This window comes from Nansenia antarctica (genome assembly GCF_963989245.1).
Source record: "Nansenia antarctica genome assembly, chromosome: 1".
Classification (NCBI taxonomy): domain Eukaryota; kingdom Metazoa; phylum Chordata; class Actinopteri; order Argentiniformes; family Microstomatidae; genus Nansenia; species Nansenia antarctica.
Genome location: NC_137674.1, coordinates 31,426,140 through 31,446,104, shown reverse-complemented (window position 1 = coordinate 31,446,104; position 19,965 = coordinate 31,426,140). Strand labels below are relative to the sequence as shown.

General features: G+C 49.6%; 1 protein-coding gene across 1 annotated transcript; it reads left to right on the top strand.

The window, feature by feature from the left end:
* Nucleotides 1-116: 116 nt before the first annotated feature.
* Nucleotides 117-18,960, top strand: cep170ba (centrosomal protein 170Ba; the record flags this gene model as incomplete). The annotated part of the gene is made up of 18 exons (XM_080550237.1): nucleotides 117-221; nucleotides 2,518-2,607; nucleotides 3,860-3,940; nucleotides 4,458-4,514; nucleotides 4,681-4,843; nucleotides 8,859-8,987; nucleotides 10,005-10,520; nucleotides 10,623-11,626; nucleotides 11,939-12,136; nucleotides 12,724-12,850; nucleotides 12,954-14,672; nucleotides 15,695-15,941; nucleotides 16,709-16,844; nucleotides 17,392-17,526; nucleotides 17,717-17,805; nucleotides 18,164-18,257; nucleotides 18,351-18,402; nucleotides 18,725-18,960. 18 exons carry the CDS (start codon nucleotides 117-119, stop codon nucleotides 18,958-18,960), a joined length of 5,178 nt encoding a protein of 1,725 aa, XP_080406363.1.
* Between the last annotated feature and the right edge of the window lie 1,005 nt (nucleotides 18,961-19,965).

Genomic DNA, 19,965 nt, shown 5'->3' with positions numbered 1-19,965 from the left:
TTGTAAACATAATATCTATTGATTCTATTAAATCTAATCAGTTTGTTCCTCCTGTGTGTCCCACATCCCCTCTCTCCTCCCAGGATGCTACGAAGGCTCTGACTCGGGGTTCCAAGATGAGTGTGACATCATGGTTCCTGGTCAGTAGCTCAGGCACACGGCACCGGTTACCGCGGGAGATGATCTTCGTGGGCCGGGAGGACTGTGAGCTCATGCTACAGGTGTGTGTGTGTGTGTGTGTTTGTTATATATATGTGCGGTGTGTTTATATATATATATATATATATATATGTGTGTTTGTTATTTGTGTGTGTGTGTTATATGTGTGTTTGTTATATATGTGAGTGTGTGTGTGTCTGTGTTTATATACTAAAGCATATTGTCATCAGCCACACCTTCTTCCTACACACCAAACGTCGACAGTCAAGTGACTCCTACACGAGGAGCTGCCCATCCTATAAAGGATGCACAAGTATAATCTTGACTCCTAATGAACAGAGAGTTCCGTAATACATGAGAGAATTGTGGGAGTTGCCTTGTGGGTACATGAGAAGTGTGTGTTTATGCACATTTGAGACAGTTTGTGTGACGAGGGTGTTTTCAAGTGACAGCAGTGACTGATGGGAGAATCGCCCCTGGCAACTCATATCCCAAAATGCAACTGACACATTCCACACTGTTTATTTTTTTCTTTCTCTCTCCCTGTTGTCGTTGGTGATAATAGTAGAAGTGGTTTGGAATCCGTTGGGATTTAGACTATTGTTCCCCTGGCTCCAAGTCCTTTCCTTAAATCTCTATTTAGGTCACTGGGAAAGGAACGGTGCTGCCCTGAAAGTTGTTTATATACTTACTCAGCCAGTGGTTTTGCTCAAAAATGTCCTGCCCACCACAGAGGTTTGCCGAATTGAAAAGCTGCTCTTGTCCACATTGAGGCATCGCTGGCTCCAGCAAAAAACCTCAGCCTCTCCCATTTGAAACGATGCCTACTTCTCTCTCTGCTCTCACGCTTCCTGGTTTGGCATGCGCTACTACAGCCCAAGCATACTTCCAATGTCATGCTTTCAGTTGTTTAAAATCGCTTTGCTTTTGTGTTTGCAACACAATATATTATTACAATACCTCCTTTAACCACAGTTTGGTCACTTGTCTGTCATTTAAGCACTCTCTCAGTTTTTTTTTCTTTTTTGAACTGGGAATTTGAGTGTACTTGGAGCCGTTTCAAGTGAAACCTAGTTTAGGGCCCGAAAGTCGACTTCCCATAACAGTGAGAGTCTGTCTGGACAGAATGTGCCTCTACAAGCCCAACAACTAGGCCAACGCAGCTCCTGCGTAAATAGAGCAGCTGTATCTGTCGCTGTGTTTGGCTCTACGGTGCCAGAGGTCGCATTCGTCGCGCTGATAAGATAGATGGAAATATTTCTGTGGGAAAACGAAGGTAATGTTGTGACTGAGGGAAGTGTTTTCTCCGTGGTGTTGAAGGCTGAGCCCCAGGAAACAAACGTGGCTGACTTTAGAATAGATTTGTAAACCTGTTGCTTGAGGTATTATATATATAGGATTAGTATATTATTAACCTAAATGCTTTTGCTGGGAGGGGGCAAAAAACCTAAAGAGAAAGAGAGAACACAAACTACAGTTAGGCTCTAGTTTAATGAATCGTTAAAGGACGGTAATAACTCTAGCGCAAATGAGTTTGGCAGCAGGCAAAACTCTGCCTTTGAAGTTGGGAAGACGAGGCCTGGAGTGGCTAATGAGCAGGGATGAGAGTGGTTCTTCTGTCTGTGCTAATGACTGGGTTTGTTCTGACCTTTCATTGATGAGAATGAATGTGGCAGAGGAGCGCAGAGGCCTCCTCCCACTGGCTGCTGGCTCGTTCAGGGTACAGAGGCACCATAACAACCCACCTCATATTAACATTGTTAGTAGTAGTGAATGAATATTCAAGCGTGTTCAAAGGCTTTATCATAGTGTAAACTATGGGGGCGGCAGGTAGCCTAGAGGTTAGAGAGGCCGGCTAGCAATCGGAAGATACCTGGTTCGATCCCCCGCCTCAGGAGGGAGCTGCATGTGAGCTGGTGACCGGAGGGTTGGGCTGGCATCATATCTAAGGTGCCTACCACTGCCGTTGTGCCCTTGAGCAAGGCACTTAACCTCTAATTGCTCCACGGGCGCTGACTATGGCTGACCCTGTGCCTAGAGCAGAAAAATACATTTTGTTGTAGTCTGTACAATGACAAAAAGGTTGAATAATCTAATCTAATGTCTGTAGTAGGAACGATTTGTCACACTATTTTAACAAAAAGTCAGAGTTAATGCATATGATCCAGCAGTGTCAGTTATGCAAATGACCCAGCAGTGTCAGAGTTAATGCATATGATCCAGCTGTGATGTCTTACCATACCCATGTTCTCAGCAGTGATGTCTTACCATACCTATGTTCTCAGCAGTGATGCCTTACCATACCTGTACTCTCAGCAGTGATGTCTTACCGTACCTGTGTTCTCTGTCCTCCTGCAGTCCCGCAGCGTGGATAAGCAGCACGCCGTGCTGAACTACGACCCAGCGACAGACGAGCACATGGTGAAGGACCTGGGCAGCCTCAACGGGGTGAGTCTGAGTCCACGGCATGCGTCCCAACATCCCTTCTGGGCTCTTATCTATCTAGAGCATTATACCAAGTATGGTTAAAATACACTCTAGATAGAGTGCAAGAGCGCGTTTGGGGAACCCAACATGTATACCTGTCTGGAACAGGTCTAATAGAGGAGCTAGCCAGCCACTGTGCTCCCTGGACGGTCCTGCCTTGGCCCACCACACTCTCCCCCCAGACCCTCCCCCCTCTCCCCCCAAGGTCCTCACCCCCGCCCCCCCCAGACCCTCACCCCTCTCCCCCCTCCAGGTCCTCACCCCTCTCCCCCCTCCAGGTCCTCACCCCTCTCCCCCCCTCCAGGTCCTCACCCCTCTCCCCCACCTTCAGGTCCTCAGGCATATGAGTTAATGCAGGCCCTCACCCCTCTCCCCCCTCCAGGTCCTCACCACAAAGGAGCCCTCTGTCACTGCCAGGGACAGTTGGTAGAGTAGCAGCAATCAAGGCAGGATATTTTCTGCTGGCCTGGGCCTTTTCTTCTAGAGTTCCCCCCCCCCCCCTCCTGAACCCTCCCCCTGTACTGTGTCCACCTCACTGCGCTGGCTATTCCAGCGGAGCCCAGTACTCAGGAGAGGGAGAGAGCGGCCATTGTTCCTCTGTGTTGTGTTTCTTTTGGCAACAGTCGGAACTCCCAGACTAATCAGAGCAGAACGGAACAGAGACATTACATTACGTTACAGAAATCCAACATGGCAGTTTATTTAATATTATATCTATATATTTTTTTTACATTACTTTGTCAATTGTCTTTATTTAATCTACTCGGCAGGGGTTGGCGATCATTACAGCTGACTGAAGTCTTGACTCATACAAGTAGTGTTTGTATTGAGTGTCCTGCCCCTGAGTGAAACTACTATCTCGGGACTGCTGGTGTAGTGTTAGTTTGGGCTTAACAAGATAATTGAATGAGGTGTGTGTGTGTGTGTGTGTGTGTGTGTGTGTGTGTGTGTGTGTGTGTGTGTGTGTGTGTGTGTGTGTGTGTGTGTGGTGTGTGGTGTGTTCATACATTCATTACATAACCATGCAATCCCATTACTGCCTTAAGGTGCAGAGGTGGCTTAACTTTCAATGGGAAAGTGGATAACTGAAAAGCACTTTAGGCAAACTTTAAACGGAAACACCTGACACCAGTGTGACAACTAACAAATTAATTATCATTATCTGCAGTCTTCTATGAATTGTACAAAACCCAATTTTTATTTCTCTCCACAGACCTTTGTGAACGATCTCAGAATCCCTGACCAGACCTATATCACCCTCAAGCTCTCAGATGTCGTTCGCTTTGGATATGATATCCTTTGTTGCGTATCAGGTGTCGTTGCGTAAGACTTTTAGTTTGTTTTATTGATTTCTTATTGATTTTGACTTTTCTTCATTGGATCAGCGAAAAGCTTACTTGCTTCCATCTGTGCGGATGAACGGATGTCATAAAGTGTTGCTCTCTCTAGTCACGGGAAGAAAGCAATTTGAAACAAACATCTTCCCCTCTCCCTTTGCGGTTTGTGTATCAAACTCGTCCAGAATGCTAAGTCCCTGTGGTTTAGAGTCAGGGGTTTTGGATTATAACCGACTCTGGAGAGAAAATCTCTTGCACCCTTGAACGTCTGAGCTGAAAAACATGAATGGTGAGATTCAGTTGATAGAACAGGTGGTGGAAAGCTGCTTCTCAGAGAGTTATTAGCTTTTCAAGGAATGCATAGTACAGTACAGTACAGCGTGTTATCCAAGATGGCGGATATGAATGACATGTTACAGTAAACCCAGTGACTCCGGTCCGTTCCGTTGCCTTGACCACCTCCCTCTTCCACACTCTCATGTGTACATCCTGGAGAGGAGTCAACACAAAGTCCCAGAGGAAGCCCTCAAAGTAAGATTTTTTTCACTCCGCAGAGCATGCACCGTTAAACATGACTGACTGATTCTAAGGTAGGGAGTTTTTTCACGTTTCCTGTGAGGGAAGATAGTTAGTGTAGTTTCTCACACATCCTGTTTCTCCCTTCCACCACCCCCCTCCCCCCCGTGTCCGACATCAGCATGAGAAGTACACCAGCCAGCTGCAGATGAGCATGAAGGCCATGGAGGCCAGGAAGAGAGACAAGCTGCAGCAGCAGAGGCAGCAGCACCCTGAGGAGAGGAGCAGAGACCCGGAGTCGTCACGCTCCAAACTGGAGAAGGCCGAGCGCAAAGCCCTCACAGGTAAGAATACTCCTCAGGCCCGGCGCCAGAACCAGCACCATGGGTGGGCCAGGCCAGGCCGGTCGGGGGTTGGGGGGGGAAATCCCAAAGATCACAAGGTCTGCAATCTGAATCGTGAATCTCAAAGATTGCGTTGCTCACCAGGGTGGCAAGACGCACGTTTGGGTGGGCTGAGCACATCCCCCATCCCTGCTCATAGCCACCGCCCCCCCCCCCCCCCCCCACATCTGATAATGAAATAATGCCTGCTGAGGCTTAAACCGTTAGTTGCAGGAAATGGATGCCTTCGTAAGATGTCTTGATAAGGTGGACACACACTCCTTTTTTATCAAGTGCTTCCTCAGCGTGAGACCAAGCCACCGTGTGAGGTCAGAGGTCAGAGGTCCAAATGCTGTAGCCTCAGAGTGTACGAGTGTCACTCCACAAGGTGAGGGGACAGGAGGAGGGGAAGTTCCTGATCAAGCACAATGTTTGACTGGCATTGAGTCCAATACTCATTGCCTGAGTGTCGCAGGTTTATATCCTCATTCCATGGATCTTTTTGTCTAAGTAGCTTCAGTGAAAGTCTTATACCCTGTGGTGAATAGCTTCCCTGGGGGATAACCCTGTGGTGAATAGCTTCTTCTTCTTCTGGAAATGAGTTGTTGGCCTTGCCTGCTGTGCCGATCAGAGGTAGTGTGAGAGCAGAGCTCGGCCAGATAGTCCCTTATCTCTGTCTGCCAGGCCACTGGACAGACCAGACCACACCAGGGGAGGGGGGAGGGGGGATCCTTGCTGCAGGTGCAGCTCACATTTGCAAAGTGGGGTACGACTCTGGTTATGGTGCCAGGTTGGCGACAAGATATTGTGGGTTTGCTGTCACTTAGCGGTCGCTGTGTGGTGTTCCCTCAGCCCAGGTTCCCTTTGTGACATCGTCGCCTTGGTCATATGTGACACGGCCTGGTGAAAAGGTGCTTACAATCTGCACCAAAACTGAAAACAGACCTTGCCCTACTTGAGGACTTTTTCACCAGACCCTGTCACATATGTTAGCCTACATCTTTTGGAAATTCACATGATGATCACCTTTTCGTATGTTTCACATTGTGAAATCAACATGTGTCCAATGCCTCTTAACAGTATGGTCAATATAATTAACAATTAACACTGGGGGGAAATGAGAGTCCTAGAGCTGGGCACTCTGACTGAAGTTCGTTCACACGGTTCAGTCCCACACTTCCATGTCCAGTAACACCATGTGACCTAACCAGGAAATGGCAATCACCAGGAAATAACCAGGAAATAGAAAGGTTATAACTTATCATCTATAACTTCAATAGGGTCAGTTCCTGGTCAGGCAGGAGGACAGTGTCTGTCTCCCATGAGCACCCCCCACCGGGGCCTGGAACTGTAGCTGTAACCTGGCTGAACCTGTATAGTTGTAACGTAAAAATGTTAACCGATCTGATCCAGCACTGGATAATCCTGTTCATCCAAGCGGGGCAGGCAGGTGGGAGACCTTTTGAAGCCTTGCCGGTCCATCACTTTAATGGTTTATCTACGGCGAGTCACAAGGTTATGGTAATGTATTGGTGACCTTCAGTCACGCTCAGTCAGTCAGTTCAGTGTATGTGTGTCGACACATTAACCCCCCCGGCACCCACTCCCACTGTCTGTCCATGACATCCACCTCAGAGGTTAACGTTGCTGCTGACTGAACAAATTAGTCTGTTTACCTTATACACAGCTGGACTGATGACCACAGTGACAGTGCCCCCCCCCCCCTCCCCCCTCCCTCCCTCCCTCCCTCCCTCCCTCCCCACGCCCTGTTGGCTCTGCAGTCCTGTCACTTTTGAGAGGCAGGATATTGTGTCTGTTTTTCCTATGGGCCAGCGCAGGGCGTGTCGTCTGTTGTCATGCTGCTGTGGCTCTGTAAGGCTGTCAGGCGGTAAGGCAGGCTGCTAGCTCTGTCATCGCAGGCCTGGGCGTGACTCAGTCCAGCCCAGGCCATCCTGACACGGCTCAGGCCCGCTCCCTGTTTCCATAGAGCTTCATCGAGCTGTCATCGAGCGGTGAGGCTTGTCCCTCTCTGTTATGCGGTTTCCAACTGCTTATGGCTTATTTAGTTTTCTTTCTGTCAGGTCTTTTTAATAGTATCTTAATGCTAACCTAGACAACTTTAGAACGGGGTCAGCACAACATACCTAGAGGATGTGTGTACGTGGCAGCGTGCCATTCTAGGCAGTCATCCGTCAGCCGTCCTGCGTTTGCCTTTTAGCGAAGGAACGAATCGTTGAGTAAGCTCAAAGGAATTACAGTAGTGACGTCCTCCCCTACTGCTCCCTCAGTTCCTCCCTGCCCCTCTCTCTCTGTCTCTGTTGATGTCTTATTGTTTGCTCCGGGGCAACAGCAGTTTGGGGCTCTGGTGCCTTGATTTGTTTAGCCTCCCTCCTGTATTAGCCCCAATGTTCCTGTTTGGCTCTCAGACAGACATGAGGCATGCGGATTATCTGATTTATGCCATACTGTATCGCTCCGCAGGGACGGCCAGCTGTTCGGCATTGTGGGGGATGATTGGGAGGGCCTGTGTCCCGTGTTGCCCAGTCCGAGGGATGAATACATGAGTCCTGTGGATCAGGGATGATTATGCCGCGCGCTGTGTGTCTATAAGGAAGCCTCGTAGCGAGTATGACCGTTAAATCAGTGTTTGTTTCTCTCATTTCCCCCCCTGTGTTGTGATGTGAGTCACTGTTGAGCTTGTTAACCTGTTGCTGTTCTTTTGAGAAGCCGTATGACTTGTTTTATTCCCGCCGCCTCCTTCCTCCTCATTGAAGATTAGGATTAGCGGTCGTCCTGTCTCATCCCTTAAGGATTAGGGTTTTTGTCTGGCACAGGTTTCAGTTGGTGACACAAGATATACCTCTCCCTGCTTTCTCTGATATACCTCTCCCTGCTTTCTCTGATATACCTCTCCCTGCTTTCTCTGATATACCTCTCCCTGCTTTCTCTGATATACCTCTCCCTGCTTTCTCTGATATACCTCTCCCTGCTTTCTCTGATATACCTCTCCCTGCTTTCTCTGATATACCTCTCCCTGCTTTCTCTGATATACCTCTCCCTGCTTTCTCTGATATACCTCTCCCTGCTTTCTCTGATATACCTCTCCCTGCTTTCTCTGATATACCTCTCCCTGCCCTGCTTTCTCTGATATACCTCTCCCTGCTTTCTCTGATATACCTCTCCCTGCTTTCTCTGGGGCCTGGGAACGTGTGACTGTGGGTTCTGGTGCATTCTCTTAAAGGAGAATAACATCAGAATCACAATCAGAATGTTGGTTTGTTGCCAAGTATATTCGCACCATACAGGAAATTGACTTGGTGTGGTTGGTGCATAGGACATAGGACACAAAAAATATAGGCCTATATGAGCAAAAATAGTTTAAAAAGACAATGACAAAAAGGGGCAGTAGAGCAATAATTATGTCGGGTGTAAATTAGAGTATGTCAAACTAATATAGATTACACTGTCAGTTTGTGTGTGTGTGTGTATGTGTGTGTGTGTGTGTGTGTGTGTGTGTGTGTGTGTGTGTGTGTGTGTGTGTGTGTGTGTGTGCGTGCGTGCGTGCGTGTATGGGAATTATAGAAGGAAAAGTCTGCATGGTATTATCCTCTTTATGAAGTGTTGTGTTTTGTAATGTGTTGCCGCAATACAGGCGACAGTTTAAAATTCAGCTTGATCCTGTTTAGAGGCTTCACAGGTGCCAACATTCTGCCATGTGAAGAACATAAATACTGGGAGTAACAACATTGAGTTTGCTGTACTAACTTCTGTCTTTCTCCCTCTCTCCCTGTGTGTATGTGTCTGTGTATGTGTCTGTCTGTGTATCTGTTTGTGTGTGTGTCTGTGTGTGTGTGTGTCTGTGTGTCTGTGTGTGTGTGTGTCTGTGTGTCTGTCTGTGTCTGTGTCTGTGTGTGTGTGTGCGTGTGTGTGTGTGTGTCTGCGTGTGTGTGTGTGTGTGTGTGTGTGTGTCTGTCAGAGCAAACGGATGCTCCGGTCTCCAGGCCCACCCCTCTGTACGGCCAGCCCTCCTGGTGGGGGGAGGATGAGGATCCACAAGGCGGGGGCCAGCGTGGTGAAGGACAGCAGGCGGGCGACCAGCCCACAGGTCAGCAACCACAGCTCTACCACTACTACTGAACTGCTTTTAAAATGCCTCTGACAACAATCATCTAATTAGTTAAGCATGGCTGGAGAGTGTGATTAAGATCGATAGGTACTTTATTGACCCCCCCCCCACCCTCCCCAAGAGGAAATCCATTCGTTACAGCAGCTCAGACCACAAAACAACAACAACAACAAAGTACAGTGACAATTGAATAATAGGCTAAAAGTAAAATAGATAATAATACGAAATAAAATTAGACCAGTAGACATTTGGGAGCTTATAGGTAAGATTTAACATGTCATGCTTGGTTGTGGCCCTGCTATCGGACGCCCTGTGTGTGGTTGGTATCAGATGATGATGAAGATGGCTAATGTTTTGTCCTGGGTGTACTCTCTAGTTCCCACTGGGTGGGGGGGTAAGGGACAGCCAGTGGTGGAGTGTGAACCATGCCAGGCCATGCCAAGCCATGCCAGACCATGCCAGCGGGCAGAGCCTTGTGATGGATCACCCCCTAAGCTCCAGAGCAGAGGGAAGGGTGATTGTTTGCCCCTTGCTGCCCAGCCTGGAACAGATCACCTCTCAGCCATCCTCATTTGGCCTCCAAAAACTCCCAAAGTGATATGATGTCCACCTCCAGCTGGCATCCATCGATTGGCTGATGAGTTTGTTTGTTTGTTTGTTTGTTTGTTTGTTTGTTAGCTAAGTCTAGCCTCTGGAGCCATCCTGTTATTCGTAGCTCCAGATTTAGAGGGAGGACTTGGCAATCGGTGACGGATGAGTGTGTTCACTCCTCTCCTCTCTTGATTTAGTTTCATTGACTTGCAGAGTCATGGTTGTCAACTCCGTTGAAATATGATCGTGTGAAAAAGAGCTCAGTGTGAAATACCTTCACAGTCGTCTGGGTGCAATATGCAATAATATAGCGCAATATATCAACTTTTAATGAATTCCATGAGTGCCTGCAGTTTATATATTCATCTAACTTCAATGCTATCTTTCGTACTGTTTCGCCAACAGAGAACGCCAAGGAAGGGTCCAGACACGAGGTGAACGGCTCCGTGGATAGCCAGGGCAAGTCCATCTACTCCCTCAACCGGGAGCCCAGCTACTTCGAGCTTCCCACCAAGGAGCAGCAGCGGCCCAAGAACCCAGAGACAAACCCAGAGCTCCACCACGAGGTTCCCACCAAAGACACCAACAACCCCCCCGCTGTTGTCCCCTCACCCCCCGCCGCCCCCAACCCCGCCCCCACAACACCTGTGGTGCAGAGCCACGCCTCCTTCACCATCGAGTTCGACGAATGCACACCGGGCAAGATGAAGATCAAGGACCACGTGACCAAGTTCTCCTTCCGCCAGCGCAAGCTCCCGGCCAAGGAGAAGGCGGCCGCCCCCACCGAAGTCATGTCGGTGGCGAGCAAGGTCGCCGATTGGCTGGTCCAGACCGACTTGAGTATGATGAGTAGGAGGTCGGAGACCGAGGATATGTACAGCACCAGGAGCGACCTGCCCGTTCACAATAAGGACCCCAAAGGTGAGTGACGTGCATAGTTCTGATGTTACTGCCTGTGGAGGCATTCAAACTACTCCTGCCTGTGAGGTGTTCAAGCTAACTGACTTCTGGTTGTGTTACTAGGCCACCATCATGAAGATGGGACCCAGAGCGACTTTGAGGATCCCGTCGTCAACGGGAAGCAGGTCAGCCAATCGCGACCCCCGGTCTCACCCCGGCCCGGTCTTCCACCGCAGTGGGCCTCATCCCCCGTCAGAACATTCACCCCCCCGGACTCCGAGGAGCCTCTGTCCTCCTCCCCTCCGGACTCTCACTCCCCTCCCCCTCCCCCGGTCAAAACGGACCCCCAGCAGGCCTTCGTCATCGAGTTCTTCGACGACAACCCGCGCAAGACGCGTTCCCAGTCCTTCTCCAACCACGCGGGCCAGCCCGACACCACGTCGGCCTTCAGGAGCAAGCCGGAGACGAGGAAGGGCCAGTCCCAGGCCGGGGAGAGGCAGGGCCCGTCTCTGGGCCCCAGCACCCCCACTCACCAGTACACCGTCGCCCTGAAGGGCCCAGGGTCATCCGGCCCCCAGAGGGCTGGCTCCCTGCGCCGGGAGAAGACCGAGGCTCGCATCAGCACGGGCTTCTCCTCCCGCTCCTCCTCCCCCTCCTCCGCCTCGGTCCGACCCTACGCCAGCATGGGCCGCAGGTCCAAACTAGCCCAGGACTTCACCGCCGAGTTCCTGAGGGAGTCCCGAGTCCAGAGTGTCGCGTCGACCTGGGAGAAGACGACAAGATCTGTGTCACCACCACCTCCACCACCGACAACCAGCCCCCCACCATCACCGAGAACCATGCCCGCACCACCGACACCGGCTGTGGCCATCTACCACTCCCACCAGACCCCGCCCAGTTCGCCCAGTTCACCCGCTCCTGTCCCGTACCTCACCCAGACCTCCTCTCCTATCCATGACCCCGTGCCCCTGAAGGCCCCTCCGATGTCCATCACAGCTGGCAGCAGCATGGAGGCCAGCGGCTCCAGAGGCCAGGAGGAGGACACTCTGAGTGACGCGGGGACCTACACCATCGAGGGAGAAGTCCAGGATAAGGAGGTGGAGGATGCACGCAGCAACATCAATCAGGCAAGGCTCATCTTTTTTCTTCTCTTTCATTCTTGGTAAAAAGAAGAAAAGAAATTCCTTTGTAAAACTCAACCCCTTTATCTCCCTTCTTACGCAACAACATTGTGATATAGTAGTAGCACAGTCCAGGCCATGTGGTGTATTAAGTAAGCGTCGAAGTCACCATGTGGTGACACTTTGAAGCTGACAAGTTAAAACTGCTACCAGACACAAGTCTCCTGAGTCTCACACAGGAGGGGGGAACCAGCACACCAGCCTCCATCCCTGAACTCACCATGTGACCACCGCTCACGCATGCTTTGTTCCTGACAGGTGTTTGGTGTTGTTGCGTCTCCAGAGCAGCCCAGCCTTACTGCTGCATCAACAACAACCACCACCACCACAACAACAACAACATCAACATCAGCAGTAGCTGCGTATAGGCTTGCTGTTCAGGCCAGGGAGGAGCGTAGGGAGGTTAGCTCTGGGGATCTAAGGCCAGCTCCAGCACGGGGCGAGAGTCTGGTACAGGTAAACCCACCCCAGTTTGGCTCAGTGTGGGGGCGATAACCCTGATTAAAATGCACTGGGTCCAGAACTAATGCAATCAATCAGTTAGCTAATTGATAAGTTAATCAATGAATATGCTGGGTCAATAAGCTATCAGTGTTGGGAAGCAGACAAATCTGCATGTTTCGGTGTCTCTTAATCCGTGGTGTTTCTCATCTCCTTCTCAGATCCGTTGTGTGTTTTCTTCTGTTGATTGTCTCTGTGTTGGTTTCTGGGGTTTGTTTGTCTTCTGGACCTCTTGTCTTCTCTCTGTTTTAGGGTGCTCTTGTGGTGACACGTCCCCAAGGGGCGGGAGCGGGTGTGCTGAGTTTGGGATGTTTTTGCTGCCCTTTTAGAATAGTTAATAATTGATTTCTCATGGTTAAAAAAAATCAACAATGTCCCAATCTTCTTAGCAACAAATTCATCTACTTTTGCATTTTCCTCCTCATCATTATTATCATCAAGTGTGATTCCTTCAAAATAAAAATAAATCTCTGAATGAGAAATATTGTCTTCACTAACTCATGTCGAGCCATCTTTGATTACTGTTCTGTCCCCCCATACAGGTGCAGCCGGGGGGTCCTAAGTGGGTGTCTCGCTGGGCTAGCCTGGCAGACAGCTACACAGACCCTGACTCTGGCCCTGCCTCAGGCCTCCTTGGCCTCCCCTCCCAGATGGACCTGTCAGGGGGAGGTGAGCCACCTGGTGTGACTGCACTCGATTTGGAATAAGTTATCCTGATTATATGCATGATTAAAATGCATATTCCTTTGCTTCTTTTTTTTCCCCCATTCAGTGAGTGGGAGAACCAGCCATCAGCCGATGCTCAACCGAACTCATGACACCATCGACTGGGAAGGCCAGGGTTCCCGGACACGCCGGATTCTTCCGCAAGTACCACCGGGGGAGAAGAGTGAGACTCCAACTCCCAGCATGCACAGCCACCGTAACCCTTACTCGGCCTACGAGTTCACAGAGAGGAGCTCGGGTGTGCCCCGCCCACAGGAACAGGAGCATCACAAGGTGTCTGTGCACGACGATGTGGAACCGGACAGCCTGAGTGATGCCAGCAACTCAGACGACAGCTCCATTGTGGAGCAGAGAAGGAGGCCCAGCTCAGAGAGGCCGGAGAGGAGCCTTGCTCAGAGAAAAGAGGAAGAGAAGCCCAGACTCCTAGCCAAGTCTACGTCCTTTTACATTGGCTCTGAGGAAAGAGTGCCTAAACAGGGATCGAAACCCAATACGCCCAAGACCGAGAGAAAACAGCCACCTCCGCCAAAAACCTTCTCCACAGCCACTCTGATCAAACAGAAGGCTGGACAGGACTCCCAGAAGACCATCAAACCCAACGCCTCAGCCCCCACCCTGGACTACCAGGACAGAGACGGCCCCCAGGCCAAGGACACCTCCATGTCCCTGGTCAGGCAGGAGAGCTTCACCAAGGATCGTTCCGGCGATGCCAGGCTCCCACACATCTCCAGCCAGCCCACCGTGAAAGACCCAGACGCTGCCATGGACTACCGAAGCGCATTCAGCCAGGACACCCACTCCTACCTCAAGGACACGGAGGACGTTCTGGCCGCTCTGGAGGCCAAGATCCAGGGCCAGCAGCCGAACGTCCCTCCCGGTCCCGTGGAGGACTCTCTCTCTGGGGAGTCTGACGTGGACACGTCCAGTACCGTCAGCCTGCGCAGCGGCAAGACCGCTCCCGACACAGCACATAGGAAGCCCGCTGTCACAAGCGGCCAACAGAGGGAGAGGTCCTCGGCCAGCTCGGTCAGCCAGGAGTCGAACCGCCAACCGTCCGGCTATGAGCGCCTATCGGATAAGCGCCGCTTCCAGGGTGTGGAGAGCAGCAGCAGTAATAAGGCTGACTCGGGCAGGAAGCTAGTGGGGCTGAGACGCAGCGCTGGGAAACACGGCTCCATGGACCTCAGCGATGACCCCCAGAGCACCAGCCTTCCCTACTGGCCCGACACCCTCTCCTCAGACCAGGAGTCCAGCTCTCGCCCGGCTTCACGCAAGAAATACACCGTCCCCCTTCAGAAAGATGATTCCAAGGGGGGGTCCCCCAAGGGTGCCGTGTACCAAGCCCTGAGTCGCTCCAACAGCCTATCAGCTCCAAGGCCTACGAGAGCCTCCATGCTGCGCCGGGCTCGCCTGGGTGACGCGTCCGACAACGAGGGCACGGAGATGGACAGGATATCTCAGGAGGCCATGGGCCCCCCGTCGGCCAAGGGCCCCCAGGAGAACAGGAAGCCCTCCAGACTGGATCTGCTGGCGATGCCCCGAAAGAGGACCAGCTCCTTCACCACGCCCAGCGACACAGAGTCCTCCTCCGCTCCAGTCGGCAGGACCACAGGCTTCTCCAACCGGAGCACAGAGTCCAGCAGCGGCCACGTCCGCAAGATGTCCCTCCCGGGGAAGTCCGCACCGCAGAGGGGCTCCGGAACCCCCAGCAAGCCAATCATCCGCGGCCGCTCCAGCAGCGCCAAGTACGCCACCAGCACATCCAGTGAGTAACATAAACATCAGTCTCCCGCTTTAGCCTTTATGATATGTTGTTGTTTAAATGGTGTTGTGTTTTGAATTGACAAGTAAAGTCATCATTACCGGTGTAAAAAAAAAAGTTACATGTTGGAAAAAGTACGGTAAAAGTGTCGTTGATATGCATGTCTTTAAAAATTTGTTTTGAAAATGTCCTTTTTTGGATCAATTTGGAAGAAGTACAGTACAATTGAGATGCCTGAAAAGCAGAACATTCCAACTCGATGAATTGGTTTGAGTGAGTTTGATCAAATGGAACCTTTCGTTCAGCTAACTTATTGTGAAGGTGTAAGCCTTGGTTCACTTCCTCAGGAGTTCTTCCATTTTCCTGATAACAATATTTTAGAGGAGCATTTGGTGACTAATGTTTGGCTTTAAGGGCTTACACTAACAATAACAACAAAGTTTAACAATGCAATTGTCATGTCCCCTAAAATACCACTGGTTAGGCTAAATGTTTTATCATCTGCACAATGTTCTCATAAACATTAAATGTCATTCACTCACTTATGATAACAAAAGTATTTATAACAATTTTATGAGAATATTGTGTTCAGATATAGGCTTATTAATACTTATTAATACTTACTAAATGTCTACCTAATCTCTGGTACGGTCCTCATCACACATGGTTTTATTTCTCTGTATTTGACTATGCTATCAATTGAGTGCTCATTCAGTTTGGAAATGTTTTTGAATCAGAGAACTTGATGAATAACAGCATTTGTACCATTTGCCATCTGAATAAGCACTCCCACAAAAGGTGATTTCTACCTGCTGTTCTTGGGTATATTTTGGTGTTCTTGGATAATGTGGTGGTGTTTTTGTTTTTTTTGCGGTTTTCTCTCTCTCTCTCTCTCTCTCTCTCTCTCTCTCTCTCTCTCTCTCTGTGTCTCTCTCTCTCTTTCTCCCCCCCTCTCTCTCTTCCCTACTTTCCACAACCTTCTCCTAACCCTTCCAAACATCCTTCAAACCAATTCACGGGCTCAGGCTCCAGGCGGAGACAGAAAGGCTCTGACTACACCTCCACTTCAGACGAGGAGTACGACTCCAACCAGAGCACCCCTAAACACAAACGCTCCCACACTCCCTCAGCGTCCCAGAGCCCCCGCGCCCAGGCCCGCACCCAGCCCCTCACCCCCTTGCGCCCCAAATCCCGCGCAAGAGACTCAGAGGAGGAGAGCCATGACGGGGAAGCCTTCCAGAACTGGTCCACCCACAGCGCAGAGATAGCAAGGTACAGATAATGGTGGGAGATTCTCTATGGTTTCAGCCCCGTGTTCTTGTTTTATCTGCTGTGACACTACCTAGGGATAGAGGTGGTCTAGTGGGTTGGACTGGTGATCAGAAGGTCATGAGTTCAAATCCCACTTGGGAACACCACCGCCACTGGTGTGCGCACACTTAGCCCTAAATTACTCCATGGAGACTGTCCCTGTAATCTGTAATTGTAAGTCGCTTTGGATGAAAGCGTCTGCTAATTGGTTAATATTAATTGGTTAATAATGGTTTTATCTGCTGTGACGAAGTCACACGAATTAATGAGGGATTGAAGTGATCATGGTATTCAGAAGAGAATACAGTTGATCAATAGTCTAGTGTTGGTCATGGATAGCATCTTGTTCTTGTTCCCTGGTAATGGCCCTTAGAATAATTAATGGACGGGGCCGCTTAGGTGGCGTAGTGGGTTAAGCGCTGACCATGTAACCGCAGGGTCCCCGGTTCGATTCCGGCCGGGGACATATCCTGCATGTCATCCCTCCTCTCTCTCACCCATCCTTCCTGTCTAAATCTTCACTGTATCTGTCAAATAAAAATAAAATTAAAATAAAAAATAATTAATGGACTAATCCTGAGACTTTATTATGTTGTAGATGTGTATGATGAACCCAGGATGCCATGGGCATCAGCTAATGGGGATCCTTTTAATAAATAAATAAAATACATAAATAAATAAATAAAAATAGAGATAATTGTCTCCAACTCTGTGTTCTTCCCTGACAGACTGAGTCAGGACCTGGCTAAAGACCTGGCCATCCTGGCCAAGGAGATCCACGATGTGGCCGGGGATGCTGATCCTCAGAGCTCCTCTGGGGTAGACGCCGCCACAGCTGCCTCTACCATTGTTGCCCACGAGGAGGTACGTCAGTCACAATGTCCTCAACGCACACAGGGGCTGATGTGGAGCAGCTTAGTATTGGGGGCACCTTTCTCACAACATTTTATTTCACACAACGGTCGCCTACGACGGTACATCCTTACATGTTTCCACTAGCTGTGACTAGGAGTGGTGCTATACAGGCACCGATGCCTGTAAGCATTGCTGTAAGGTCTTCCAGTCGTAAGGGCTGTCTCCCTGGTGTCTCCCTGGTCGATCTTGTTTTCATTATTTCCAGGCTAACAGACACCAACCCCCCCCTCTGGCTGCCCAGCCACGTCAACACACTCTCATAAGAACATCCCACAACTCTCCTGCCTTCTTCCCACCCTGTCTAGCATCTGTTTATGAATGGATCGTTCTCACTAGTCCTGTAGAACTGGCCAATGTGGAACGTTCTACTTTCATCATTTAAGGGGGTGGGGGGGGGGTGTTATTCATGGCATCCATCTTGACCTCTCGTTTCCAGGTGAGTTATGATTGGCTCCTATCCATTGAGACTGATGTCTTGGCTCTTGTTGTGTTGCAGTTGGTCCAGCGCATTCCTGACGCCAGTCTGAACTACCAGAGAGTTCCTCCAGGTTCAGCTACAGCCAGAGAACCCGACCAGAGCACCAACCACCTAGAGCAGGACCCTCAACACCAAGGACGGAACAGGGAGGAGGTTAGACTACACCATAACTGACTCTGTTCCCGCCTGTTATGAAGGCTTTGATCACAATAGACAGAAATAGTATCTTTTGAGTCACAAATGTGGTTTAGGGTTAGGGTCAGGTATTTTAGGATTAGGGGTTGTGTATTTTCTGAACGGAGAAATGTCTCAATATATGTTTGACTGTGTTACCTCTCCCCAGGTCATGGTGGATAACCAGATGTTGGATCCAGTGACCCAGATCTCTATGGTGATTCGAGAAAACACAGAGCAGCTAGCTGAGAAAATAAAGTGAGCACTCCTACATACCTTGTTCATAAAAACAGATTTCTATGCATTTCTCCTGTGTAATTTCCTCCCATCATGTTCAATAATCCTCTCTAATATGAGGGCGGTGTGAGTCCTGTAATCTCTGTAACCATGCATGACCATCTGAATGAGTGGGCACCGTCTGGCTGCCTAGCATGGCTAATGGACCGTGGCTGATTGGACTGGGTTGGGTTGGGTTGTGTTGGGCACAGACTGCGGCTAGCGGCTAGCGGCTAGCATATGTGCCGGACTTCAAATCTCCCCTTCAGTGATATGGGCAGTGAGATTTAGAAATGTCTAATTTGATTATGAACGCTAGAGTTGTTTTTTGTGCACACAGGGTACTGTTCCACAACAAGATGGATCTGTGGGAGGACATTGAAGCCAAGATCAGTGCAGAAAATGATATCCCAGTCTTTAAAACCTCTAACAAGGTTGGTATATCCTCGAGTTATTTGCAGACTTCCCGGGACCAAGTGTGTAGTGATGAGTAATAATATGTAACACGCCTAACATGTTTTTTTCAGGAAATCGCGTCCATCCTGATGGAGCTTCGAAGAGTTCAGAGACAGCTGGAAGGTGAGTCACGTACGCATTCATCACTATGGCTGAGTGAACACTTGGGCCCAGTATTTCAAAACTTTTAATCTGAATCAGAATGATCCAGATTCTTTTTTGCTATCCAGGATCAGATCTATCTGGCTGATTTTGAGTCGTATAGGGGAAATCAGCCAGCTCGATCTGATTCTCGATAGCAAAAAAAGAATCTGGATCAATCTGATACAGATTAAGATTTTTGAAATACTGGGCCCCCTGGTGTCATTTTTCAATTGAACTTTTTTCACCTCAATATTTCTGCTGTAATTACCTCTAATGAATGTATCTCTCTCTCACTCCCCAGTCATCAACACCATCATTGAACCCAGTGGACACCTCGACCTAGCCAAGGCGTCTGCTCCCAGAGGTCCTTCCTCAGCCGCGGACCGGCCCTCCAGGGCCCCCTGCAGCAGAGACCGGAGGCCCTCGGCCCAGCTCCACGGGGGCTCCCAGCGGGGCGGGGGCCCCTCCCCCACCCCCAGCCCCAGGACCAGGAGGGCCACCCTGACCTCAGAGGGAGGAGAGAGCTATGTGGTCTGAGGGGCTGGAACAGTACCTCTCTCTCTCTCTCTCTCTCTCTCCTCCCCCTTAACAGTACCTCTCTCTCTCCTCCTCCCCCCCTTAACAGTCTCTCTGTTAGCGCCTCTACTGCCCCACGGTCCCAGGTGGTCAGGTGACGCCGGGTGTTGAGAGAGTACATCTGAGAGGGGGAAATGAGCACTGTTAGAGAGAACTGTGGCCCCTGCCTTCGCCACACACAAAGACGCTACTGTACTGTGTGCACGACACAACTGCACCGCGTATCGAACTGCCACGGTGGGAGAGAGAGGGAGGGGGATTTGCACAAGAAACACTCGAGTCGCAGACGTAAGCCATGGGGGTGACAAGTTCAGGGGAGAGAAAGGCCCTTATTGTGCCATATACCTCAGTTGTGATCTCACGTTCTCACTCCCTCAGAACCTCACAAACATACTTGATTTTTACTTTTATGGATCAATTCCTGTGATGAGTTGATAGGAGGAATGTTGTTGCGAAGAACTTTATGAAGGTTGGAGTACGGTATATTTGCTTGAGTGTATCCCAAACCAGGGTACGGTATAATTATACTCTGGCATTTTGAATGGGAGTGTCTCTCTGACAATTAGCTTAATGTTAAACATTATTTTCACAAATCTTGAAAATGGATCAGATCATAGTATATTGATGACATTTATAATCAAGTGAACGAGTGGAGAAGATCAAAGGAAGCCCAAGTTTTTAATTTTCTCTTTCACCACGTTCACACCCTTCTATGGACCAGACTTGTTGAAGAATGTACAAAGTATTTAATTGTTAAGATTTATATGGTATTGAAGAGTTTAGTAGGCACTTTGACTTTATTGCCTCTAAGAGAGGAATGTTTGTGGCTTTTAAGATAAATTTAAGAATGGCTCGAGGAGTCACTGCTGAACCAAGTGCATCACGTACTGTCTGTAGCCAGTAGAGACGGGTCATGATGACCCTACGGTAGTGTTTTTCCTGTGTATTCTCTAAAGCCACCAATCA